This window comes from Bos indicus, chromosome 24 (assembly GCF_029378745.1).
Source record: "Bos indicus isolate NIAB-ARS_2022 breed Sahiwal x Tharparkar chromosome 24, NIAB-ARS_B.indTharparkar_mat_pri_1.0, whole genome shotgun sequence".
Classification (NCBI taxonomy): Eukaryota; Metazoa; Chordata; class Mammalia; order Artiodactyla; family Bovidae; genus Bos; species Bos indicus.
In genome coordinates, this window is record NC_091783.1 from 43835451 (window position 1) to 43860706 (window position 25256).

Here is a 25256-nt window from a genome sequence, read left to right on the forward strand (position 1 = left end):
GCTCCAAGTACAGGCCCGTGAAGTTGCAACTTTCAATTACAAAGGAAATTCTGTCCCTTTCCCCACTCCTCTGAATCACAGGTCTAAGAGCTGGAAGGGGCTTGAGAAAGCAGAGGGGCTGTCCTTACTTTCTATAAAAAAGAGTGGGACCTGGAGCAGGTCATGTGGGGGGCTGGCCTGGGGGTGGGGGCTCCTGTATTCTTCTTAACCCAGTGGGAAATGTACACATAGCACATACAATAACTCCATTAAACCTACATTTTCAGGTAACTGCAATTATCCGTTGCTGAACCATCCTGGGTTTGGCAAGGTGAGTGATGTAAGTCATTAGGAATGAGAAAACTTTTTTTCCTGGAATAGTCTTTACTTGTTTTTTTGGTGGGGGAAGTTGTCAGATGGGTGAGAACAGATCAGGCGTGAATTTCCCTGCGGCCGTCACGTCCGTGGTCATCACTGTGCTGAGAACATCTCGCAGCCGTTCCTCTCTTCCCTGCAGACCATGTATGCCCCGCGGTGCAGGGATGGGGTGACTGCCCCACCTTTTCTCCAGAGGGATCGGTTCAGCCGCTTCCAGCCCACCTACCCGTACGTGCAGCACGAGATTGACCTTCCCCCCACCATCTCCCTGTCGGACGGGGAGGAGCCGCCTCCTTACCAGGGGCCCTGCACCCTGCAGCTCCGGGACCCTGAACAGCAGATGGAACTCAACCGAGAGTCGGTGCGGGCACCGCCCAACCGAACTGTATTTGACAGCGACTTGATAGGCGTATCCGTGTACAGTGGGGGCCCATGCCCACCCAGCAGCAATTCAGGCATCAGTGCCAGCACCTGCAGTAGTACTGGGAGGATGGCGGGGCCGCCCCCGGCCTACAGTGAGGCGATGGGCCACTACCCGGCCGCCACTCCCTCCCACCCCCAGCACAGCAGCGCACACAGGGGGAGCAGACTGCTGCTCCAGCGGGAAGGCCCTGGAGCACGGAGCTGCCCGACCAGGGCACGGACAGGAAGCCCAGGGAGTGCGTCTGACCTGTGAGCACAACTGATGTGAGAAAAGAAATGGGGGCGTCGCAGCACAGCAGAACTCAGTAAAACAGAACAGTTCTTTTCAGGGGAACCACACGCAGAAAGGAATAGTGTGAACCTCCAGTCTGGCCACAACAGTATTCACCTGCGGCAGAGACGGGACAGGGCTGGTTTTGGCGAAGTGTGGGCATGAGAACACAAAAGGGTGCTTTGAAGACACCATGAAATAAAACCCACGAGGTATTTGACTTTAATGTGAAAGCAGAGGCCAGAATGCCTGTTTTACAATTAACCGAATACAGAGGAAAATGTTATACATTATGGGGAAGATTCGCTAGTTTGCTTTCCCCCCGAACTGTGGAACTTTTGTTTTAAAAAAATATGATTTGAAGTTTGTGCTTTGTGTGCCAAGGTATAAAGTGAAGTCAGATGAATGCAAGGAGTTAAATCTGTGTTGTGATGCTGTGTTTTTAAAAATTGCACTATCTTCATTGTTTAACATGAGGAAGCTTTATGTGAAGTCCTGTATGTTGTTTTCTCACCTATGCATCATTAGGCCCCATAATAATGTTCCCCCCATAATTGTGCAGGAAAGGGTGTTTGGGGAGGTAGCCTAACATACTGCTAACTTACACTTGTGAAGAGAGTCATCACAGGGCATGCATCACCAAGGCACCTGCAGACTGGATGGAGCAGAGGAAACTCCCACATCCCTGGTGGGTTGAGTCCCTCCAGCCTCAGGCTGTGTGTTTTACGCCTGCATTCACACATCACACAGTGCTGCCCTAGTGCTCCAGCAGGGCACTTTCTGCAGTAATTGATTTTTTTTTCACTGTAGCATGAAATATACTCAGATAATATACTATTTTATGCAATAAATTGTTTAAAATGCAAGGTGGTTATTTTTATACTGTTGAAACATGTGATTTCAGTGTTTCCTGTGGTCTGTTTTTCCCTGGATAGTTGAGTTCAGGCCTGGATGGCTGATCAGTGAGACTCAGCAGTGGCTCCGATGTGCTTGCTGCCCTGGTGTTGCCCGACACTGGCTGGGGGTTCTGTGTGTGTAGAAACTCCTGAGTTGAGGAAGGGAACCAGCCCCATATGGGAACCAGCACCTGGGAGAGACGCAGGGCTCAGAACCAGCCATGCTGCTGGGCCACTCAGCCTCTCCTGGAGAGCAGAGCTGGGCAGGGAGTGACTCAGAGCCTTGGGTGAAAATGAAAAGCACAACCTGCAGCTAAACTCGGCCAGAAGACTTCAATCTTGTAACGTCCATTCTCCCCTAACAGTAACTTCCTTCTGCAGAGTATCTGTCTTTCCTTCACCCAGGTGGGGGCTTCTGTGCAGTCCCTACCTGGTCTTGCAGGGTCTCTGACCTGCAGGTCCAAGTGTCCACTCAGTTCTTAGTGTTGTCGTCTTGGGTGTGGTTGTCTGGTGAGGTGCCCTTGTGCTGCTGGCAGAGCACTGTCAACCTCAGGTCCTGTCTGCTGTCCTTTCTGAGGCCCTTCTTGGCTGGTAAGTCCCGGGTTTTGTCTGGAGGATTGGAATCCTCATCCATTTCACAGTGACATCCGCACAAGTAGTTGGTCTACCTTAGGAGAAAATGGTCAGCGGTTGTCACTCATGCTTCAGATCCTGTTGGGCAGTGTGCCTCCTGAGGGCCACAGTGGGAGCTCTAGGACAGGCAGAGCTCCGGGGGACCTGACCAGAGGACCCCTTCATCCCCCAACGAGGTCAGACGGCCTTGACCACGAGCCTATGCTTGCTTGATGGAGGTTTCACCTTGAGTTGGTGGTGAATATGGGGAACTGCCTGTCCTCCTCATCTGCGGCAGATTCAGTCAGGCATCCTCCCAGGTGCAGGACGAGGTTGGCTGATGGTGTCGTCATTCCAAACTTCGCCAGCACTTTGGGGAGAGTGGGTGAGCCCAGTCTATGGTTCTAGCTCAAAATGGTGAGTTATGCTCCGAAATTGGTAAATTTCTGCAAGTACCTGAACATCTGGCCTCTGTCCATGGTACTGGCAAAACAATAATTCAAATAACTTTAATTGTCCTTTAAAACAGAGGTTGCTCCCTTTCAGCCACCCTATTAGATAACTGCCTCTAATGTAAATAGTTAAAGATGTCCGCATCTCTAACTATTCAAAGCATGACTTGGATGGTCTCTGAGGCTGGGCCTCTGTAATGAATTAGTTTAAAAGCTGAGGTCCTAAATTCAATTAGGTCAGTCTCCCTTCCATACAGGGATAAGGTGATTTAGGTCTCTACTCTTTCGAAAGTTGTGTGGCCTGGCATGGAAAGGAGACATGGCTCTGAAGCTGCAGCCTAGTCAGTGGCATCCAGGTTAGACGCCAGAGTCAGGTGACCAGGGAGCAGTGGGTGGAAGCTGGGCTCCACAGTCACAGCAACACCCTGGGTGTGAGCCTTAAGCAGGCCCACCTACAGGAAGATTCATGCATCTGTTGACTTTTTCAGGAAGCCTGTTGTTCCTCACTGAGGTTGTCCTTTCCTACAAAAGAGATTTTGCTAAACAAGCCACGCATTTAGAGTTCTTCTGTGACCAAAATTCAGTGTTTAAAAAGCTTGACAGCCCTACTCTCTGTCCTCCACACCACAAATACACTTGGATACACAGCCCAATCAGCACAGGGAAACATGCAAAACACAGGCAGGTTTGTCCTGAGAATGACACTTAAATCCACTAACTGCAGCTGGGAGAGGAGGACAGGGGCTAGTAGGAAGGGGCCAGCAGGAAACTGCAGGCCTTTCACCCCAGCACAGGGATCTGTGCTTAGATAAGCATGTCTCTAACTTCGAGTTACTGCTCTTTACGTGTATTTTGTCATCTTAAGAAGAAGGGCTCAAAGGCCAGCACTTTGCAGAAGTGCTCAGACCTGGCAGAATCCATTCCAGTCTCTGCCTTCCTCGGAGCCAGAGGCTGCATCCTGACAGGCAGTCCCGGGCCTTACCTCCGCCTGGCTGAGACATGGCAGCTGGGGGCTGCTCCCCAAGCATTTTGTTTGTGGTGCTGAGGCTGCTGCTTGAGGTCTGCTGTTTCCAATGACAACACGTTGGTGTACCCTGCATTTTTCTTAAAATTTCCAAAGCTCAGCAGTGTCTACGAGGAAAAAACTGGGAAGGATACTGGTGCTGGGTGTGTGGCCTTGCAGTGACAGACACCTGCTCCCCACTTCTTGGTGGAAGAGCAGGGACCAGGCTCCCCCTTTGCATGGTCGCCTTGGTTATCATGGCTTTGGTGAAGTGGAGATGCACTGGCAAGTCCCCCCAGTGTGAGGACACTGTGTCTAAAGGGGCCCAACAAAGGCAGATGAAACACCTACTCTCACCCCAACCATGAAAGGGTCCTAGCGGCTCACCTGCCTTGTGTGGATTCCCTAGAAATCAGGATCTCAGCTTAGGTTATTTTACTCCCCAAGTGCTGCATCTTGGGTCTGTATTCACAGCCAGGGTTAGACGGTCCTTTGCTGCTACTGCCTTCAGGTTGGCTCAGGAAGGGAGGCCTTGTGAGCGGTGCTGGGTGAGAACTGTCCAGAGATGCAGGTGATGAGGATCCACATCCTTCCACAGAGCTCAGAGTGCAGCAGTTTCAGAGTGACTGAAGTGCCACATGCTCTAACTTCAGCTGACGAGGTCATGCCTCACTCGTGGCGGTGCTTTCAGTGTCTGTCACATATTCATTTTGTAAGGTGCTGTATATATAACTTGACTAGATTATGCACATATCCTACCCAATGGGTGGAACAAAAATGGTACTGCAATATAATGTATAGGAACCAGATTTAACAGAAATGGCATAGAATTTGTGAATGCCTATGTGTTTTGTCCTCTTTTGTAAGGAAATCTGAGTGGATGCATACAGATAAAGTCTATGTCATTTATTTTCTTATTAAATATCAATATTATAACACAAGGGAAATAAGTGTGAACAAGCAAGCGCAGCCTATATACAGCAATCAGAGTTGCATCTTTGCTGTGAAAACACTTTTTAAGAAATAAGTTTTTAAAATTCTGTAGCCTTCTGGGGCCACCAGATGCTTATTTTTAATCCCTTCAAGTTCAGCTGGACCAGTATTAGAGTCAGGAAAAATGCTGATTTTTTCAGCTTGCTTTATGAAAACATATTCTATCTTACGTTGTAGAATGAAGAGGGCAGACCCAGTGAAGAATGCACTTTTCATTAGAACTGTAAAACTTTGCAGAACTTAGGTCAGAGTGAGCACAGTGGCCTGCAGCAAGGATTGTGCAGTCTAGATGCATTTATGACCATCTGTCTCTCTGTGCCTTTCTGACAAATGGAAGCTGTGAACCATTGAATGAGCAGTAGTGTTCAGAGAAAAATAACTCTGAACAAACCAGTCCACTTGAGAAGACCCCATTCTCAGAAAAATGTCTGTTACGGGTTATAATGAACAGACTGGCAGTCAGCTAGCCGAGTGAAGTCTTAATCCCTTCCCTTTGATATATCCTGGTGAAAACTACCCCAGAACCAAACTAGGCTTTGCCATTGACCAGGGATCACGCCATTCCCCCTGACAAAGCATCTACTTCCAGCTCTCGCGATTCTGATAGTGACCTTTGTGTTTATCTTCAAATATTCTAATAGTCAAAAAAGAAAGAAGTGACAACATTCACTAAAACCACTGATGAAACAAACTCTGGGTGTGGGCCTCCTTCCAAGTTCTGTCCATGGAGGTCATTGGTGAAATACTGCCCAGCTGATCCATACTTCCAGTTTATTCTGTCATCAGAGGATGTTAATTCTAGTTAATTGTTTTTTATTTGTTCTGCAGTATGTGTTCTGATTTGAAAATCACGACAGAATTACTCTCATCCACAAAATAAGTACTGCAAGTGCCTCTGCAGCTCTTGATGCTAACAGACCAGAGGTCAGTCCTCCAGCTGTGCTTTTCAGGGGCCACAAGATGATTAGGGTCTGTGTTTTGCACTCAGAGCCCCTGCTGTCTGCTCACTGCTAGCAGCAGGGTCCTGGTGGCTTAAGTCAAGGGTGGAGGCTCCTCCCTGTCAGAACCCCTCCCCCGCAAAGGACGCTGAGCAGGTTGTTGTCTGAAGCACTAAAGCTGGTACACAGCATGGCTTCCTTTCTACAGGACTAACAGAGGCTTAAACTTTACTGTTACTGATGCAGGTTCATTTTAATGTGCTTGCCTCCTGTATTACTATTCTTCATTTCATAGCTTTCAAAAATCACATTTTCTGATATAAAAGCTATTTTTAAATATGCGTAATACTATTAATAGCATTTAGTTCACTTTCACTAGGCTGCTTTATAATGACACATACAGCTGTATCTGAACTTTTCAATAGTCATTAGGTTCAGTATCACAGGTTCACATGACCTATGATAATCCAAAGTCATGGTCTTTTTTTAAACCGCCATTTGTGCTTACTGTTCAATGTAATTCCCAGTTATACACAGAGAAGGATTTCCAGCTGTTTTGTACCTGCCTGTCTGAGTGATGATACAGTTCCTAGACCCAAGGTCTGTAATCGCAATCCTTAAAGGACGATGATGCTCTAGTGCTGTGTATTATGAAATCAGCCCTTTCTGACTGTTTTTAATGCTGTGGTTGAACTGCAGCTTAAAATCATTAAAAATAATCAGTGATACATGTGTCTCTTGTTTTTTGTTTTAACAAAAAATCTTTTCACAATATATATTGGCTGGGGGTGGTGGGGACTGTAAGTACTTAAAAAATCGTCTCAGAAATGTTTCTGATGCTTATTTGGTTCTTATTCTGACTTTTCAGAAATCGCTATATTCTGCTATAAACAACACTGGTAGATCACATCATACAGTTCTGGTTTCTACACAGGACATTCAGGGATTGTCACCTGACAGGTGTCACTTCAGGCTTCTGGACGCTGTCACAAACTGGAGTCAACTCAGAAGAAAACGTGAATGAAACTAATAGGAACTGTTCAGCAGGTGCCCTCAGAGGCTGAGGTCGTTTCTATCAGTTTTCAGTTCGTGATGGTGGAGCAAAAGGAATTCAAGATTCCTTCACTGAGAGATGAGAATGATAACTCTAAGCTCCAAATAAGTACATAGATTCACAGATCACATGATTGAGAATGTACAAAACCTCATACAGTCCACCAAAAGTGAAGTGTAAATGTTAGTTGTTCAGTTGTGTCCAACTTTTTCCAATACATGGACTGTGGCCCACCAGACTCCTCTGTCCATAGACTTCTCCAAGCAAGAATATTGAAATGCGTATAACTGAGTTTAGCTTGATTGCAGGAAAAAAATTAATATAAAAAATTAATATATTTTTGCATTTCTATACATTAGTAAATGAACTTTGGAAACTGAAATCTTAAAGTACCATTTAAATAAATGCCTGGGCCTAAAACTCTAGTTATAAACCCATTTTTGTTTTGGTCACACCACGTGGGTCGCAGGATCTTCGTTTCCTGAGCAGGGCTTAAAACGGCCACGGCAATGAAAGCACGGAGTCTTAATCACTAGACTGCCAAGGAGCTCCTATAACACTCATTTCAAATTCTGAATTATTTTTTAGATTATTTTGGAAAGGGGATTAGAAAACTATAAGGAGGAAATTAGCTGTAAGAAAAGGATTTCTTTCTCTTAAAATAGCAGTCACTGACAAACCACATTATGCTATTGAATACATTTTATAATTTCTTACTCAGCGGTTAAGAAAATTTAAAGACTTTCCCCCAAACTTATATCCCTCAGTCAAGTAAGACCAGTATATAAACTTTCCTCACAGTTGGGCTTGATTCTTACTGGACTGGGTTCAGTAAACCCATTTCTATGTGTGGTTGCCTGGGTCTAAGGTCCGGGTGCAGGGAGGTTACCTTGAGCTGCTCCGGGGGTGGCAGGAGACAGTCAGTGTGGGTCCCTGGTGTCCATCTAGGCAGCAGGGCTCTGTGTAGCCCTGAGGAACAAGAGGCTGTGCTGGAGGGCAGCAGGCGGGACGCTGATCTCCATCGTCAGGGGCCTGTGGGACCTTTCCTGCAGCCCTGGCTGGCTATGCATTGCAAGACCCTGAAGATGACAGAAGCCCCAGGCCTAAAGCAGACAAGAGGCTGGGAAGCTGCTGGGGGTCCAGGAGCTGTCTGTCGGGCTGGAGCTGAAGCACTGGAGGCCAAGGAACCCCACGTGGGTTCTCCAAAGCCCAGGTACAGCTTGCTGCCCGGCCAGGGACGGAAATGCCAAGGTCTGGACCTGCCATTTTCCACTTGGGCTACACTCGGCACAAGATGTGACAGAGCCCAACACCTCCCTCCTTGGTGGGGAATGGGCTCCTTCCCCCCCCTCCCCCCCACATGTGGGAGCTCCCACTGCACTTTGGGGGCGGCACTGGACCCCAGACCCACCCCCACTCCCCAGTCTCTGGCTTTCTTGGACTGACTTCTGTGCATTGGATTGTTTGTGAAACAGCAGAGCTGCCAACTGCTAAGCAAATGGACTAGCAATTCAGGCAGCCCTCTCACTGAACCTTTGGGAGACATCTTTGAAAAAGAACCTTCAGCGATCCACTCACAGTGGCCTTGGAACAGACACTTTATCACTGAAATGAGACAGCCAATAGCTCCATATCTTACTGGAGCATAAAGGACTACAGTAACATCTTCTGTCCGTAAATAAATAGAAGGTAGATTCGAAAACAAACTAAAGACTGTATTTGAAGGCATAGTCATTATTTTCACTAGTGGCAGGAAGGTGACCTTAATACATGTACTCTTTTCCCTTTGTTGGGAGCTGCAAACAGCACCCTGCTACATGCAGAATGTTGATTCAGTTAAAAAAAAAAAAAAAAAAAACTGTTTTGATACTTTAAAAGGTTGTTTCACTATTTTCCTTGAATGGTCTCTCTCTCTTTTTAACCTAATCTGTTTTTCATTTCAATTGTTAATTTTTTGAGCACTTTTTTCCATTTTGTAGATGTTAAGTCTCAGCTATGACTCCCTCTTTACCTTGTTAGAAATCCTATTTAAAAACAGATGCACACACCAGACACAGCAAGTTTAAGGCTTACTGTAAATGAAATGGGTCGTGATACTTACCACACATACACACTCTGGATAATTTAACTCAGTGCCCACTATGTGCTACTGGCCTGCTACAAATACTCCACATAGACACTCCAGGGGTTCCCCTTTAGGCTCTCTGTAGCTTTCCTTAAGGACTAGGTTGGCAAGATGAGAGCAGCAGTGTTTGACAAGATCAAGTATTCCTGATACCAAATATGATAAAAGAACTTCTTACACCTTCAGAGAACATTTTACTAGAGAATTTCAAAGCATTCCCCAGTGTCTCACTTTCTGTAATTGAATAAACACAACAGAGTTATGAGACTGGATGGCAGCAGATCTCCACTGGACTGAACCAAAGGTGGAAACGCAGCTTCTTAGACCCACGATTTATCCTCATTGGAAAACATGCCCTATGCAACGTGAAAAGTAAAAAAAAAGTTTCATTTAACACATGATTTTAAACCAGGCAGTCTCAGTGACTAAAAATAAACAAGAAATTTGTTAATATCTATCTCAGCATTTAACATTCAGAAGATGTGAATTATTTAATAAGTTAAAACAGGTTCACTGTGTCTGGATTTGAAAAAGGGCTGTCAATTTGGAATCACACATTTGATCTGCATTAGCAGATAAACCATCCTGCCTGATGAACCCTGCGTATGGCAGAGTGAGTTCTGCCCCTTCATACTCTGCCCTCCCCCACCAAGAAGAGTCACCACAGCATATCCAACACAAGAGACATATCAAATGTAAACATTTTTTCCCTTCAAAATATTCTCTAAATTTGGCCACTCTGGCACACGAAGTGACGGTGATGCCTGTGGGACTATTTCTGGCAATCCCTCTGGCATCCTCTTACTGAATCAGATCACTCACAACAGACAAGCTAGAAAGAGGCCGTTCCCACTTTCAATTCTAAGGTTAGAACTGGATAAAGGCAGTCAGAGCAAAAGGAATCACACTCACTCTGTCACATCTGACCATGACTGAATTTCATTTCAAGCTGGTTTTAATGACAGCTTTGCTATTTTAAAAAAATTAATTAAAATATTCAAGTAAGAATGTTTCAATGCAAGGAGCAAACAGCATTTATAATCTTAAATGGTACTCCATGATGGAATCAAGCCCGACTCTGGCAGGTGGAGACCAGACGGCAGGGACATGAAGGCCCCACCCTCCCAGAACTGCACTGCTAAGAACACAAGCTCCAGGCACTGCTGTGGGCATTTGATCCCCACTATAAACTTCAGGTATAATGATTCCTCTTTTCCTCTGAGAGATCAGCTGGAGAGGACATGATGTAGGAATAACAAGAGTTTTATGTGCTGGGTGACAAAGTGCTATGGCCACACAGATTTGCTTAAAAATTTGATTATGACAAGCTTCAGGTAAAAGTCATTTTTAAAGGGTCGATTTTTCATTTACATGTAACCATACATCTTATTTACATATATATGACTCAACTTTCATTCAGTTTTCTTCATTTGAAGTCTACATTTTAACTGGTATGTAACCATTATATAGTCTTCACAGAAGGACTACATATCCTCTTATTCACAGGCAGTTCTGATGATAATCCTTTGTCTCCACATTGAGAACTGAACACAGTTAAAGCCTCAGTGAATAATAAAGATGAAGATCCAGTGTTAAATCTGCTTACAGCCAGCTATTCAAGGAGTCAGCAGCTGCAACTAAGTCCAAAGCAAGGATGACTGAAGACATGGACCACTGCTTAATGCTGCTACTGCCATGAAATTCTTATACTGGGTTCATTTTTTCTCTAGTAATGTTTAAAGTTATCTCAGTTCTTTAACTCAAGAGAACTGCTATATTTAGGCTGTTAACAACAAAAAAAATCAAGAGCATGTACCTTTGTCCATAGTCTCCAAAGGTTCAAGTGCAAGAACTGTCTAAAACCTGGTATATAAGGCACCCTATTCCACTTTTTTCTTAAGAGAAACCTTTCCTTTGGTTTCTTGCAGTTTTTCAGTGAGTCTGTCCTTTGTCTCTTCCATCTTCTCTGTGAGGAGCTCCTTTGTTTCCTCCATCTTGTCTTGCAGGTACTCCTTCACGGGGGGTGGTGTCGACATGTAGCCCCGGCTACGCAGATACTTCACAGTGAAGGAGGTCCCCCCCAGAGTTACAGTGTACCGCGCAGGTGTTGCAATCTGCAGGAAAACGAGACAGTTTAGTACTGATTATAACTACCATCTTAAGCAAAAACTGGCTGGCTCAGTGGTAAAGACTCCGCCTGCAATGCAGGTGACGCCGGTTCCACATCTCTGTGTCAGGAAGATCCCCTGGAGGAGGAAATGGCAACCCACTCCAGTATTCTTGCTGAGACAATCCCATGGACAGAGGTGCCTGGCGGGCCACACAGTCCATGGGGTCGCAAAGAGTCGGACACTACTGAGCACACATAAGCAAAAATAGTGTAAAATTAAAACTCTTGGTAATAACTATCAATTACTTTATTGCTTCACAAGGCTAAAACAGTTACATGCTATATGGTTTTCCCTCCTAACATTCCATAAGTATCTGTCACCTAGACACTGACCTAGGATCAGAGAACATACACAGTAGCAGCACCACAGTTTGTACCCCACATGCTAATGAACCTGGGGGCAGAAGCCCGGAAATCAGTGAGAGCTCAGGACCCTCCGACAACAAAGGCATATGCATTTCCGTTCTCAGAAACCCTAACAACCTGCACACACTATACCAAACTGAGGGGCAAACACGAGCCAAATGTTTGTTCTTCATGGAGTTTAGTTTCACTTGTAAATCTCTTTTCTTTAACTTCTCCAGGCTTTATGATACTTTATCATTACAGTCCACACTGAGTCTGGAATCCCAACCAGGAACTTTGTGAGGCAAACAAATGGTAAAATGGCACACATGCAGGAGACAAGTACAGGTCAACTGACGAGAGGTTAGTCCCGAACTAACTAGTAGACTAATTGGTTCAAAGGGAGAATTGTAACAGCAGAGGCTGCATCACATTCTGAGGCAAGGATCCTCCCTATCTGCTGTTCTACCTGAGAAGTCAGGTTACAGGAAACCCCAAGTGGACAATTCACACCTCCCTCCTCCCAGAGGAACGTTGAGTAGAGCCACTGCTGACATCAGCCCACCTGCGTGCCAGCCTCGTGTTTCAATTCTAAGCAGACCAGCAGGCACTGAGCACTGATGCTCCTTCAGAGCACAGCACCAGCACGGGAAACGCAGCACAAGAAGACAGAACTCTGAACCCCTAGGCACTCATGAGCAAAGACAACAGACATTCAGAAAAGAAGACACACACAGACTGTGATATGAGAGTATGGGATAAGAAACAGTTATAATTAGGGACATGGTTTAAACCATCAGGACAGCTAGATTTATTAAGGTTAAACTACACAAACTGCAAATTCATAAATTGGTAATTTATGAATTCAATAAGTTTTAATGTTGAAAAACTCAGCAATTAAGCTTTAGGCCTATAGTCAAAATTATCATATAAGAAATCCAGTATTTCAGAGGACTTTAATGAGGATTAAAGTACTACTATAAACCTATAATTCTATGTATTTTTATAACAAAGATAAATTAACATCTAGTTTCCCAATGTTTTCTACCTGGTTTCTTAGAATAAAGCTACAAAGAACCTCATAATTTTTTGTCAGTTGAGAAAAACTACATTAATATAGCTAAACTCCACAATTTACAATGAGTCTTCCAAAATAACCACAAGTATAAAAACTATTTACAAAGATGTCATTGTCTGAATCTAGACAACAGTTGTAAAGACAATGAACAAATGAAATATATGTAACATCAACAACTAAGTCTAAGGTTTATCACAGAAATCACTTTGATTTAAACTTTACTATTTTACTTTCTAGGAAGATGAACTATTATAAACAGTAAAATAAATGCTAAATTTCACTAATATGTCAGATGGCATATGGATCTCTGATTAAGGAAAATTAATGTACTATCAGTAGGAGAAATGTCAGAGATGACCTGCTTGCTAGGAATTCATTAGTCTCACATGTGTCTCAGCACAGAAGGCTGTGAACAACCTACGTATTCTTAGGGCTCTTCTTCCTTAGCCATCATTTTATTTACCCTTAAAAAATGTATATTTTACTTTTAGTCAATAGACATATAAGAGATGAAATACACTAAGTTATAAAGGTAAGCCTGGGAACAGGCAGGGAGTATTATGAAGGTTCAGTGTGAGGCGCCATCCACCCACAGCAGTACCTACCTTAAACAGGGCATATGCTGTTAGTGCATTTCCACTCTGGGAATTTTTCAGAATGTTCACTATACTGTCAGGTAACCCAATAAGTTCTAGAAAAGGAACGACATTCACTCCTCTAAGAAAGAAACAGAAAGTAATTTATATGTATATAAACTTTTGGGGGTAATTATTTTCAAAAGATTACCTGAAAACATCAAAACCAAATTTTTGTTTAAAAGTCAGTTCTGCATCACCAAGCACACTCTAACTTCACTCTAAAGGAACAACGTGCATGAACACCAGCATCCCACTGTTCACAGCTCCTGCTCATGGACATCCCTCATTAGCACACTGAAAAAATAGAATCATTTATCAGAGCAAAATTAATAGCACTAGGTAACCTGAGAAAAAAGGATCAGAATCATTCACCTGATCTTGGAATCTTTAGTTCCTTAGAATGATCCAACTCAAACTTATAAGACCTAATTTTCATCTCTAAAATTACATGTCAAACTACACTATTACCATAAAAGCAAGGGATATTAATAACATCACTTACTGTGTTATTATGCAAAGAATAAATGATTCTATGGGTTTGATAAAACTTCAATGATTCTAAAAAGATGCTTCTACTATCAAGCTCAGAAGGCACCTGAAGAAGCAATTACCATAAACTGCAAGAAATTTTTGAAGGGAGGGAGAGAAGGCAGATATAGTTTCTAATCTAGCTGCAGCTGCTGCTGCTGCTAAGTCGCTTCAGTCGTGTCCAACTCTGTGCGACCCCATAGACGGCAGCCCACCAGGCTCCCCCGTCCCTGGGATTCTCCAGGCAAGAACACTGGAGTGGGTTGCCATGTCCTTCTCCAATGCATGAAAGTGAAAAGTGAAAGTGAAGTTGCTCAGTCGTGTCTGACTCTTAGCGACCCCATGGACTGCAGCCCACCAGGCTCCTCGGTCCATGGGATTTTCCAGGCAAGAGTACTGGAGTGGAGTGCCATTGCCTTCTCTGCTAATCTAGCTGGTAAACCCTAATTGCTTTTTAGTTTCCCTGAGTGTTGAGTTTGCCACGATGACTTATTTGTGCTCTCCTGCTCTCTCCCTCATTATCCGTACTGGGTTAGCCAAATGTTTCCAAAACATTGCAGAAAACCCAAACTTTCTGATCAACCCAGTAGTTTTGCAGATGTTCTGCTTTCACCCTTAAATGACAAGGTTCTCATTCTGTGCTTCTCCTTCATAAGCACAATCATCACAGGAAACTTAACATATAGGATAGTATATAGTTAATACAACAGTACATTATTTAATGTTAAAATTCCCTGTATTGTCCCATGTCCCTTATCACTATCTTCTCCGTGTTTTCCAGTTTTTCTCCAGAAGTGCTACCCAGCATATTCTGTTGAGGAGGAAGGCAGGGTGTCTTTTTTTGACGCTGAGACTTTTGAAGGTCCTGGGCCATTCATGTGGTAGAATAGCCCCCCAACTTGAATTTGATTGTTTGCTCATGATTAGATTTGGGGTAAATGTTTCCTGACAAGAAAGCTACAGAGCTGATTCTGCGCCGTCAGAGCATCACAGCAGGAGCCCTAGGATCAGTCAGTCCCATCCCTGATGTGAGTCTGACTTGTGGTTAAGGTCTGGTCTACAGGTTACTCCTCTGTACAAGTATTCTTGCTCTTTATAATAAAGAAAGGGAACAGCCTGGATTCATTATTATTATACTGGTTGTAATCTCCTAGTTTATTTTTAACATTAAAAATTAATTTGTTTAACTGGGAAAAGTTGTCCCTCTCTGATCTCACAATATAATACTAGGAGATCAGAGAACTTTTTGATCAGCTAAAATCAAATCAGATAAACCCAGCATCTAGTTGGCTGAATCAAAAACCTGTATTTAACACAACTCCAACATTACAATAAAATCATCTCAAAGATTACACAGTTAAGATTTACTGCCATTCAAACATACACTAATATTTTCTAAGTATGACTTCCCTTAGAACAAACTGACTTAATTTCTCAAGTGTTAAGGATCTAACAAAAACATTAAGGGCTGTTCTGGAAAGCAACACATCCTACCTAATGTAACTGAGCTATGTGATGCTGTAACAGAACTGGACCAGCAGTCATGGCTGGGCAATAGAGCTGGGTCTGGCAAACAAATTTCCATGCTGACAGAAAGCCAAAGGTAGGTGGTGGTGGATGAGGGATAGGACTTTAAAGCCTAATAAATTAACATCACTAGATTATTTCAGGGTCTAATTTTTTGGTTATAGAACTTCTTTACTGAAAGCAAGGAAAAATAAATGGAAAAAAAGTACTCTTAATAGTCCAAATAAGAATCTCATATTCAATTAATTAAATTTCTCCCCCTCAGGTCAGGAGGCTGAATGCTTATTAAAAGCAACTTAGGGAAGGCAAAAGAAACAAGGAAGAAACTCATCATCAGTCACAAAACCAAATCAGAAAAATTCTCAATGGCTCCAAAAAGAAAATTTGGTATGTAGAAAGCCATTCATTAAATAGAAGAAATGAATGCCTATGAAATTTTTATGTAAAATGGTACACAATTTTAGGCTCCATTAAAAAACTACATGCAGTTCTGAAGACTTCTATATTACACATGTCCAGAAAATGTCATTAATAAACAAAAAGGTAACTCCATAAAATGCACATGCAAAATCTCTGCAAAGAAAGGAACAACTGTTAAAGAAAATGATACACAATGAAGAAGGAAGTAACTGAGTAACAAGAACAGAAAGGCACAGAAAGATACTAAAAGAAACAAAATAGCATCACACAGATTAAAAATAATCCTTTTCAGAACACTGGCAAAGAAACATTTCTAGACTTGTGTTTCCTAAGAAGAGTCTCCATTCCATCATCTTTTAATTTAGTAAAGGATAAGCTCTTTCCAACAAGTGAGCTTTATAATACTTAATACCTATCAAACATTAAATATAACCCAAAACTGAAAATCAGCAGTCTTTTGGAAAGTATAGAATAATTCTAAACCCACTAGGGGAGTTCCCGAAAACATCAAAATGGTCTTCACTGTGCATCTCATTGCCTGCAGATGATGAGCACGCTGCCCGCTTGGTCACACCCAGGCCACAGCAAGAAAAGCCACACAGCACTCAGGGAACAGGCACACGCTGGCACACCCAGTTCTGCTGGTGGCAGAAACAAACTGGAAATCATAGGGAATCTGGCTTGTACGTGAAACTCCTGCTCCTAAAACAATGTGAATAACACAACTCACTTTAAAAGAAAGGAACAGTATTTATCAAGAAAGGTATATTTAGAAATTCTATGTTTTAAGTGCACAACAAATCAACTTCCGATCAGAACAAAAGACTTTACCTTGACATTCATCAGATGTAACATTAAGGTATAAGTCTATAACTTGTTCATTTTTGTGTCTACAACAGATACAAGTCAGGCTTTGTAAAAATCTTACTAATTTCCAACCAAAATCATACATGTGGCAAAATAAGTTCTTTTCACAGTGATTAGCACTTTTAGCAATATCTTATTTAAATACAAAGCTAACTTATGGTGCTGTCAAATTTTTGGAATTGGTTATTTTATTTCTGTGCTATCCTAGATGCTGATGGGACACGAGCACAGTGATTAAGATTTGAAATCAGACTGAGTTATTTTGGGGAAAAACTAAGTTATTTTGACTTATTCTTGTTTAATCTGCTCTCTACTTAATAAGATGGGTATAATTACATTACCTATTTCATATGGTTGCTCTGAGAATTAAATAAGATGATACAGTTAACAAAAATTTTAGTATATCTGCTGTACATAGTAAGCAAATGTTAGCTATTGTTATTAAAATGTGGAAAACAGCTATGAAAAAGTCATCCTCTATCAGTTAAAGACATTAAAGCATTTAAAAAACTATTTAAAGGCTTTCATTAGTATAATTAACATTCTGATAAAACAGGCTCAATCAAGCAGAAACTTACTTCATGGCTGCATAGTAAAATGTTCCAAACCAAACAGCAGAAGTTATTAGATGCACTGGAATCAAAACTTTTCCATACTGTCTAAATGTTTTCTTAAACCGTTGATAAAGACTAATAGATCTGTCTTGTAACGGATCAGGATCTTCTTTTTTTTCGGAGGGAGGTCCTGAGGACGTGGCACTGGATGACAGAACTCTCTTGGATAAGATATCCTGCTCCCACTGTTTATGGTGAAAGACCCCTGGTTGGGATTGAACAGCAGTGAATGGCTTCCTTTCCTTTGCAACACACTGGGCAGTGGGTAAGTGCAGCCACCGTTTCTGAGGGCCTTGTACCACAACCACTCTGGATTCCAAGGTATACAAAAGTAATGGTCCCTTCATGTTTTGACAGTGTCCCAAAAGACCGGCTTTATGTGGTTCCATGCACGTCCTATGTGCCAGTCGGAATACAGTCTTTGGTACATTCCATTGCATTTTGAAGAATGGAGATTGATGGACCTCAGCTTCTATAGACACTAGATTAAAAAAAAAAAATTAGATTGTACATAGATTTCCATTGTAAACCAATCCACTTAAACACAAATTGTTAACTATTAGGAAGTTAAAAGACAGACACTGTTACCAAATCCACAGAAATTAATGTTAAGGTATATAGTTCTAATATACCACAATTTTAAAATTTCATTAAAACACATCATTTAAATATGATACAGTAAACCACGGCAGCAGACATCATGAAGGGTAAGGTTTCAGGGCTGTTTTATTGCTGCAAAAGGGATACCTGCAGGGCTTCTCTCATTCTACAAACAAGTAGTGTAATATAACAGGAAAATCAGATCTGGAAGTAAAAGAGTTGGGCTGTAATGTTTTGGGGTCATAATTCTGTGCAATTATCTCTTAGACTGGACTTGAGATGGGAATTTCAAGACCTGAATTCATCACTCTCCACATCCCCCTTCTCTGAAAACAGAATAACCAATCAGTCTCATTATACTTGTTTATTTGGCAAAAATGCTTTAAATCTTCTAATACATGGTCATCCAGAACCTGGTCTTTTGTTAAGTATCTGAGTAGTGGTATCCAGTGGTGATATCTTGCATATCTCTATTGTCACATCACATCATGGGCTACAGTGCCTTCTTTACCACTGAAAATAGTGAAGAGTGCTTTTAAGTCTATAATCAGATTAGAGCACCAATTCCAGGAACACCATAACCAATTCAGAAAATTCATCCTTACAATTCTGTTCCTTTAGAATCACTCTTAGTACCAAAATATGAATCAGAAGGGTTCTCCAGAGATATTGAAACAACAGGAAAAAACAGATGTTTATCTACCTATCTCTATAGGGCTTCCCAGGTGGCGCTAGTGGTAAAGAACCTGCCTGCCAATGCAGGAGACACAGAGATGCAGGTTCGATTCCTGGGTTGGGAAGGTCCCCTAAAGGAGGAAATGGCAACCCAGTCCAATATTCTTGCCTGGAGAATCCCATGGGCAGAGAAACCTGATAGGCTACAGTCCATAGGGTCACACAGAGTCAGACATGACTGAAGCGACTTAACAGGCACGCACCTATTTTTTGGCTTATCTCTATCTAGATAGATATTTCTATCTATTAGGTATCTATTATAAGGTTGTTTAAATAGATACATGTTTATGTTAAGGAACTAGCTCACACAACTGTGGGGGCTACACATTTGATATGTGTAGGGTAGATTTGCAGGCTGGAAACTCAGACAAGAACTGATGCCACAGTCTTGAGATTTTTTTTTTCTTCTTGAGATGCCTCAGTTTGAAATTTAGACTGAACTGTGAGTCCCTTGGACTGCAAGGAGATCCAACCAGTCCATCCTAAAGGAAATCAGTCCTGAAAATTCATTGGAAGGACTGATGCTGAAGCTGAAACTCCAATACTCTGGACACCTGATGCAAAGAACTGACTCACTGGAAAAGACCCTGATGCTGGGAAAGATTGAAGGCAGGAGAAGGGGATGACAGAGGATGAGATGGCTGGATGGCATTACTGACTCTATGGACATGAGTCTGAGTAAGCTCCAGGAGTAGGTAATGGACAGGGAGGCCTGGTGTGCTGCTGTCCGTGGAGTTGCAAAGAGTCGGACACGACTGAGTGACTGAACTGAACCGATAGCCAGATCTCTTGTTAAGTTGCTCAGTCTTGTCCAACTCTCTGCGACCACCAGGCTTCTCTGTTCATGGGATTTTTCCCAGCAAGAATATTGGCTTGCCATTTTCTTCTCCAGGGGATCTTCTGACCCAGGGATCAAAGCCACGTCTACCTGCCTTAGCAGGCAGATTCTTTATTAATGAACTACCAGGGAAGCCATCCATAGCCAGGTTTAGTTGACGAAGCTACTCACCACACATACAAGCTTATAGATTTCTCAACCAAATCTTTACTTTCTACTACAGTAAAAACCTTTTAAACAATGATATCTTATGTGCTCAAAAAAAGGCAATACTATTTCAATAGGGACACTTTGGTTGAGTGAACTGGAGGAATGAATAGTTCTTCCAAAACTGTTTAGAGAAACATACCTTCTACAACCACCTCTTTTTCCTACCTCCAAGAATAGTATCTATCATTCCAGGGAAACTGTAACATTGTATCTACATTTTAAAAACAATTTTTATGTTTCAAAAAATGTGATATTCAACCCTACAATAGAAATGACACCTTAAAATTACACACCTCTGAGTGCTCTCACTTTAAGGGATTGTATCTATGGAATTTGTTGCTTGGCTTTGACCAGAAAGATTACAAGTTACCACTTCATTTTTCTCTCAAAGGAGGAAAGTCTAATACAAAACAGGAGAATTCCAAACCAGTCTGGGTGAATGGACCAAATAATCAAAACAGCACATAAAGAAATCTTATAAATGGGTTGAAATAAATCCTGTATGTCCTTTCAAAAAAAATGAGATTTTGAAAAATCTTTCTAGGTGATTCATTCATCCATAACCATCCCACTATGTTCAAGGCACCTGGGTTAAATCACTGAACAAAAGGATGATCACTGTCTTGCTAGAGTTCACATGCTAGCAAGACATTTATCCAGCTGTTTTCTCTCTGAACATAATAACCCAAGCAGTAAGAAATATCAAAACATTTTCTGAAAATCTACTATGTGCCAGGTAACTTCCAGTTCTCAGTCTGGCCTTAAATAGGCACTGTTTCATTAGCACAGTACAGTCTCTGGGCTTTCCACGTGGCTCAGTGATAAAAGAATCTGCCTGCTAAGGCAGGAGTTGCAAGAGACCCTGGTTCCATCCCTGTGTCTGGAAGATCCCCTGGAGAAGGAAAGGGCAATCCACTCCAGTATTCTTGCCTGGAAAATCCCATGAACAGAGGAGCCTGTCGGGTTTCAGTCCATAGGGTCGCAAAGAGTGGAATATGACTGAGCATGCACAAACCATGGTCTTTGGAGTCAGGCTGCTTGGATCCAAAACCTAGCCCACTACTACTTCCCAGCTGCATGACCTTGGGCAAGTTACTTACCACTCATCTATAAAACAAAATAATAACAACAATCCCACTGTATCATGTACAAGTTAAAAATGAATTCGAATATATAAAGGTAGTAAAAGGTACTAGTAGACTATCAGCTATTACTCTTTTAACTCAATTTCCAGAAAAGCAGTTATTACTCAGGCAATAGTGGGGAAAAATAACATCAATGGTTTTATTTAGCTCATTTACTCCCTCCCTGGAGTAGGAAATGGCAGCCCATTCCAGTATTCTTGACTGGGAAATCCCATGGATAGAGAAGCCTGGTGGGCTGCAATCCACGGGGTCACAAGAGAGTCAGACATGACTTAGTGACTAAACAATAATTTACTCCCTCCATCTCTACTATCCTCGAGTTCTTCCTGTTCTTGAAACCAATGAGTAATCGTTAAATTCATTTCACCTATATCCTGCCTTACACCACTTTCCAGTCACCTTTCTCTACACTCCTCCTGCCATCTCAGAGTGCCCTACTTCTTTATTCTTTATCCCATAAATACCCAGAGCCCTTCACCTTAGGGTGAAACGTGAGTCGCTCAGTTGTGTTTGACTTTGTGACCCCATGAACTGTATCCTGCCAGGCTCCTCTGTCCATGGAATTCTCCAGGCAGGAATACTAGAGTGGGTAGCCATTGCATTCTCCACGGGGATCTTCCCAACCCAGGAATTGAACCCAGGTCTCCTGCATTGCAGGCAGATTCTCTGTCATCTGAGCCACCAGGTAGGCCCCTATATATCTTACGCACAACAATTCATGGTGGAGTCTGGATAATATAGTTGCTGCTGCTGCTAAGTCGCTTCAGTCGTGTCCGACTCTGTGCGACCCCACAGACGGCAGCCCACCAGGCTTCCCCGTCCCTGGGATTCTCCAGGCAAGAACACTGGAGTGGGTTGCCATTTCCTTCTCCAATGCATGAAAGGGAAAAGTGAAAGTGAAGTTGCTGAGTCGTGTCCAACTCTTAGCGACCCCATGGACTGCAGCCCACCAGGCTCCTCTGTCCATGGGATTTTCCAGGCAAGAGTACTGGAGTGGGGTGCCATTGCCTTCTCCAGGATAATACAGTTAGGAGGCTTTTAATCTTATGAGAAAATTTCTTAAGTCAAAATTAGACTCATTTTCTGTAAAATTACAGTAGCAACTCTCTTAAGAAACTTAAGCATCAGAACCAGCAAATATGGATACATAATTACCCAGTTCTAAATGCATGAATATGTAGATAGCACAATCTCCAGCACTATACCTTTGCTTTACCTGGAGAGCAAATGAACTTCAGGTGGAGAGCAAAAAATCTACTATAAAATAAGGATCAAAATAAGAATATGCCATGTGGAAAAACCTATTTCCCCAATGTGTTGTGCAAAGTAACCAGTACTTTTAAATCACAGTTTAAGTGAAAAAGTGAAAGTGTTAGTTGCTCAGTCCTGTCAGATTCTTTGTGACTCCTTTGAGTGTAGGCCAGGCTCCTCTGTCCATGGAGTTCTCCAGGCAAGAAAAGACACATTGTTTGTCATAGTGATTTTTTACAGATGTCAGCGGTGGCAGGCCACTAATTTATGTGTAGAAAAATAAACAAGATGTTTAGTTGAATTTTTAGGTTTGATGCTTAAACTTTATTGGAAGGATCACTGTCTATTTTTTATGCATAAAGTATTTTCAAACATACTCAAAGTAACCTTGTGATATGAGGATAGTAATGATCTAAAAGATGCATGCATCAGTACAATAATAAAAACAATCAACTTCGAAAAAAAATGAAGTTAATTCTCAACTTAGATCACTGCATATAATAAAAAAAATACAGTCATCTGAAATTGATGGCTCATCCTCATTTGTTAAAAACAGGCTTCGTTCTTGGGCCAAAGTTTATAGTCAACAACCTCAGAAAGGTTAAAGCCCACAGTTTAGAAGTGACTGGATTCTAAAGTACATGCTGCAGACACTGCTTGCTTTCCCCCAAGCGAAGTCTACCGGCTGCTGTAACTGCGCCTACTGACAGGTATGCAGGCCAGCACACCTGTTTCCACAGCTGCTTTTAAAGGGCTCAAGTTTGGTAACGAAGAATCGAAGACATATTTCTGATCACGTCTTTACACCATCTCGGTGGGAAGTGCTGAGGCGCAACGCGTCAACCATCTTAGTCCACAGGCACAGTTTTGACCCTAGCGTAGAGGGTGGAAAGCAGGAACGAGAGACACTGGGGTGGAAATCTGGGGGGGAAGGATGAACCAAATGAGTGGACTCCCCAACCACCCCATACCAAAGTCCAGCCAAAAGACACTATCACTGAAGCGTTTCTCAAAAACATGTATGGGCTGTCGCGCTCCTCCAGAGGCTGACCGAGCACAGCCCTCTCGAGGGAGGTCTGGCCGAACTTCCAAGTGCGGCGGAATGGAGCGACCCGCGAGGCAGCGAGAAGCAGGACGCCGCGCGCTTCCGAGGCAAGTCCGAGCTCGGGGGCTCCCGGCCCCTCCCGACCGGCGTCCTAGGAAGGGCAAGCCAAAGGCTGGAAAACCGCCCCACGGACAGGGTTAGCAGGACACCGGCCCACTGCGAAGGGCGGGGTGACCTCTGTCCGCCCAGGGGCGCTCGCGCCGCGCACCACGCTAAGGAGGCCCCGCCGACCGCCCCTCCCCCAGAGGCCTCGACCCCCGTTACCTCAGGACCTGAGCCCGGAGGAGCCGCTCGGAGACACCTCCGCGTCACTCCGCAGAGCGACCAGCAGAACGTGAGTCTGGCCGCCGGAAGCCGTGGGCTCAGGCGACCAGCCTCCCACCCGCCCGCCACGCCGTCCCTCCAACCAGGTTCTTGCGTCCCTTCGAGCCGTCGCCCTCCGCACGCCGCGCGCGGCACGCCGGGACTCGGGATTCCGGGCCAAGCGACCCGCGCTCTCCGGAAGTGGCGTCATAGCGCGCGCGTGGCGTGGCGCCGCTTCCGCAAACAGAGTCGCGGATGGCTGGTAGGTAAGTGTGGGGTCGCAGCGCTGGGCTATGTCTTTGTGTGTAGCGGTGGCCGCCGGGGTGGAAGGGGCATTCCAACCACTGGCTGTGCCACTTCGGCGGCTGCTGACGCCCCTCTGCTTGGACCCAGCCCGGGTTCGAGAGGTCCGAGAGCCGCTTCAGGCCCGGCCGTCTGCCGGAGCGGCCGGCCGCCTGCCCTGCGTGGTGGGCCGGAACCTGAGCCGTGCGGTGCTGGGGCGGCTCGGTGCGTCCTCGAGTCCGAGGACACCATCGGCCCACCTGTGGGTCCGGCGTAGCGCTCACCTGCTTGAGCTTCAGCCCTCAGCCCGGTGGAGGGTTCACACCTGAACCTCGGGTGTGACTGCTGCGCAGATCACCGAGAGGCAAGTTTGGTCGTTTATGCGCCTTCTTGTACCTGTCGACTCAGTCCTTCCCTGAGGGTTCCCGAGAGGCAAACCTTTTGTGTCGGGACCTAACTCATTACTCAGCTTGGACTCTCACAGTCTTATCCATCTGTTGGGTCGTTTGGAAATCTGTGTCGCTTATTCTGATCGAATTGTCTGTGGAATGTTTCGTTGGTGGAAATGTCACAGATAAATATAAATTAACTTTTATTCTCAATAGTGAGTTTAGATACTACATTTCCAGAGAGAATTAATTATAGCCAGGGAAAAGTTACATCGTTTTATTTGAAATTAAAGCCAGTTTTATTTCCTTATTAGGAAAATGATTACTAGATAATCATTTTAAACCGTTATTTAGAAAATTACGTTTCTGGGTAATTTTTTTCCTCTTTGATTCAATTCTTGTTTTGTCACTAATATCTTGTTACCTCAAACCTTGGACAATGAAAGTTAATAGCCCTTGAAACCCTTCCTGATTTAGAGTCTCTTGTTTTTACCCATTCCATTAAACAAATTTATTTCTTATTCTGTTGGAACACTTCGTAACTTTCAGGTTCTGAATTTGCGGAATCTCACTAATTTTCCGACTTTTGCTTTTTCTTCTCTGGTTTGAATAATACAGCCCAACATTTTAAGTCGTGTATCAGTTGTAAACTTCTTGAAGACTGGCCTTCCCTGGTGGCTCAGTGGTAAAGAATTCGCTTGCCAACGCAGGAGACATGAGTTCCATCCCTGATTTGGGAATATCCATCATGCCATGAAGTGGCTAAGCTCCTGTGCCACAACTTTTGAGACTGTACTCTGGAGCCAGGGAACCATAACTACTGAGCCCATGTGCCTCAGCTACTGAAGCCTGGGCACCCTGAAGCCTATGCTCCACAACAAGAGAAGCCACTGCAATGAGAAGCGGGTATACCACAACTAGAGAGTAGCCCCCACTCCCTGCGGAAAAAAAAGAAGCCTGGGGTGGGGGGGAATCAACTTCTTGAGGACTAATTCACACAGTCCCTTATTGAGCTTCTCTGTAGTACTTCACTGAACTTGTTGAGTGGCTTAATAAATTCTTGTCCATTTATTTTTTACCCTCCCAT

The 25256-nt window shown here is 43.5% G+C and overlaps 4 protein-coding genes across 16 annotated transcripts in view; 3 read left to right on the top strand and 1 right to left on the bottom strand.

Annotated features, from left to right (window-relative positions):
• The window catches only part of LDLRAD4 (low density lipoprotein receptor class A domain containing 4), a 180760-nt gene extending 174087 nt beyond the window's left edge, over positions 1–6673 (top strand). For all 10 annotated transcript variants that reach the window (XM_019986511.2, XM_019986518.2, XM_019986519.2 and 7 more), the window contains one exon: positions 497–6673. In XM_019986511.2, coding sequence (XP_019842070.1) covers positions 497–1033 — 537 coding nt within the window. In that variant the 3' untranslated portion in view covers positions 1034–6673. The remainder of the gene's footprint in view (positions 1–496) is intronic.
• Positions 6674–9292: 2619 nt separating this feature from the next.
• FAM210A (family with sequence similarity 210 member A) lies at positions 9293–23595 on the bottom strand. Of its 3 annotated transcripts, XM_019986521.2 has the most exons (5): positions 23460–23593; positions 22819–23011; positions 17276–17792; positions 13323–13434; positions 9293–11238 (listed from the first exon to the last, which is right to left on the bottom strand). In XM_019986521.2, the coding sequence occupies exons 3-5, from the start codon at positions 17749–17751 to the stop codon at positions 11005–11007; spliced, it is 822 nt and encodes a 273-aa protein (XP_019842080.1). In that variant the 5' UTR covers positions 17752–17792; positions 22819–23011; positions 23460–23593; the 3' UTR covers positions 9293–11004. The 3 variants fall into 3 exon arrangements, with proteins under 3 accessions (XP_019842080.1, XP_019842079.1, XP_070634657.1); XM_019986520.2 differs by lacking the exon at positions 22819–23011 and having other exon boundaries at positions 23460–23595; XM_070778556.1 differs by lacking the exon at positions 23460–23593 and having other exon boundaries at positions 22819–23101.
• LOC139179354 (uncharacterized) lies at positions 22803–25163 on the top strand. Its single transcript, XM_070778599.1, has 3 exons — positions 22803–22849; positions 23094–23764; positions 24788–25163. The coding sequence occupies exons 1-3, from the start codon at positions 22803–22805 to the stop codon at positions 24856–24858; spliced, it is 789 nt and encodes a 262-aa protein (XP_070634700.1). The 3' UTR covers positions 24859–25163.
• RNMT (RNA guanine-7 methyltransferase) overlaps positions 23738–25256 on the top strand; it is a 31629-nt gene continuing 30110 nt past the window's right edge. Inside the window, exon 1 of one of the 2 annotated variants that reach the window (XM_019986510.2) lies at positions 23738–23760. The gene's annotated coding sequence lies outside the window, so the exon portion shown is untranslated. Of the gene's footprint in view, positions 23761–23802; positions 24145–25256 lie in introns of those variants that run through there. The other variant, XM_070778550.1, reaches the window with a different exon arrangement.

What these genes read in the sequence shown, in the direction of transcription:
- FAM210A (XM_019986520.2), bottom strand. Translation starts at nt 17,751, where the DNA reads ATGCAATGGAATGTACCAAAGACTGTATTCCGACTGGCACATAGGACG. An exon ending in TTTTACTATGCAGCCATGAA is followed by an intron (nt 13,435 to 17,275) that starts GTAAGTTTCTGC and finishes TTTCTTTCTTAG; the next exon opens with AGGAGTGAATGTCGTTCCTT. An exon ending in CAGCATATGCCCTGTTTAAG is followed by an intron (nt 11,239 to 13,322) that starts GTAGGTACTGCT and finishes GTTTTCCTGCAG; the next exon opens with ATTGCAACACCTGCGCGGTA.
- LOC139179354 (XM_070778599.1), top strand. Translation starts at nt 22,803, where the DNA reads ATGCAGGCCAGCACACCTGTTTCCACAGCTGCTTTTAAAGGGCTCAA. An exon ending in GCTGCTTTTAAAGGGCTCAA is followed by an intron (nt 22,850 to 23,093) that starts GTTTGGTAACGA and finishes CTATCACTGAAG; the next exon opens with CGTTTCTCAAAAACATGTAT. An exon ending in GAGTCGCGGATGGCTGGTAG is followed by an intron (nt 23,765 to 24,787) that starts GTAAGTGTGGGG and finishes TGAATAATACAG; the next exon opens with CCCAACATTTTAAGTCGTGT.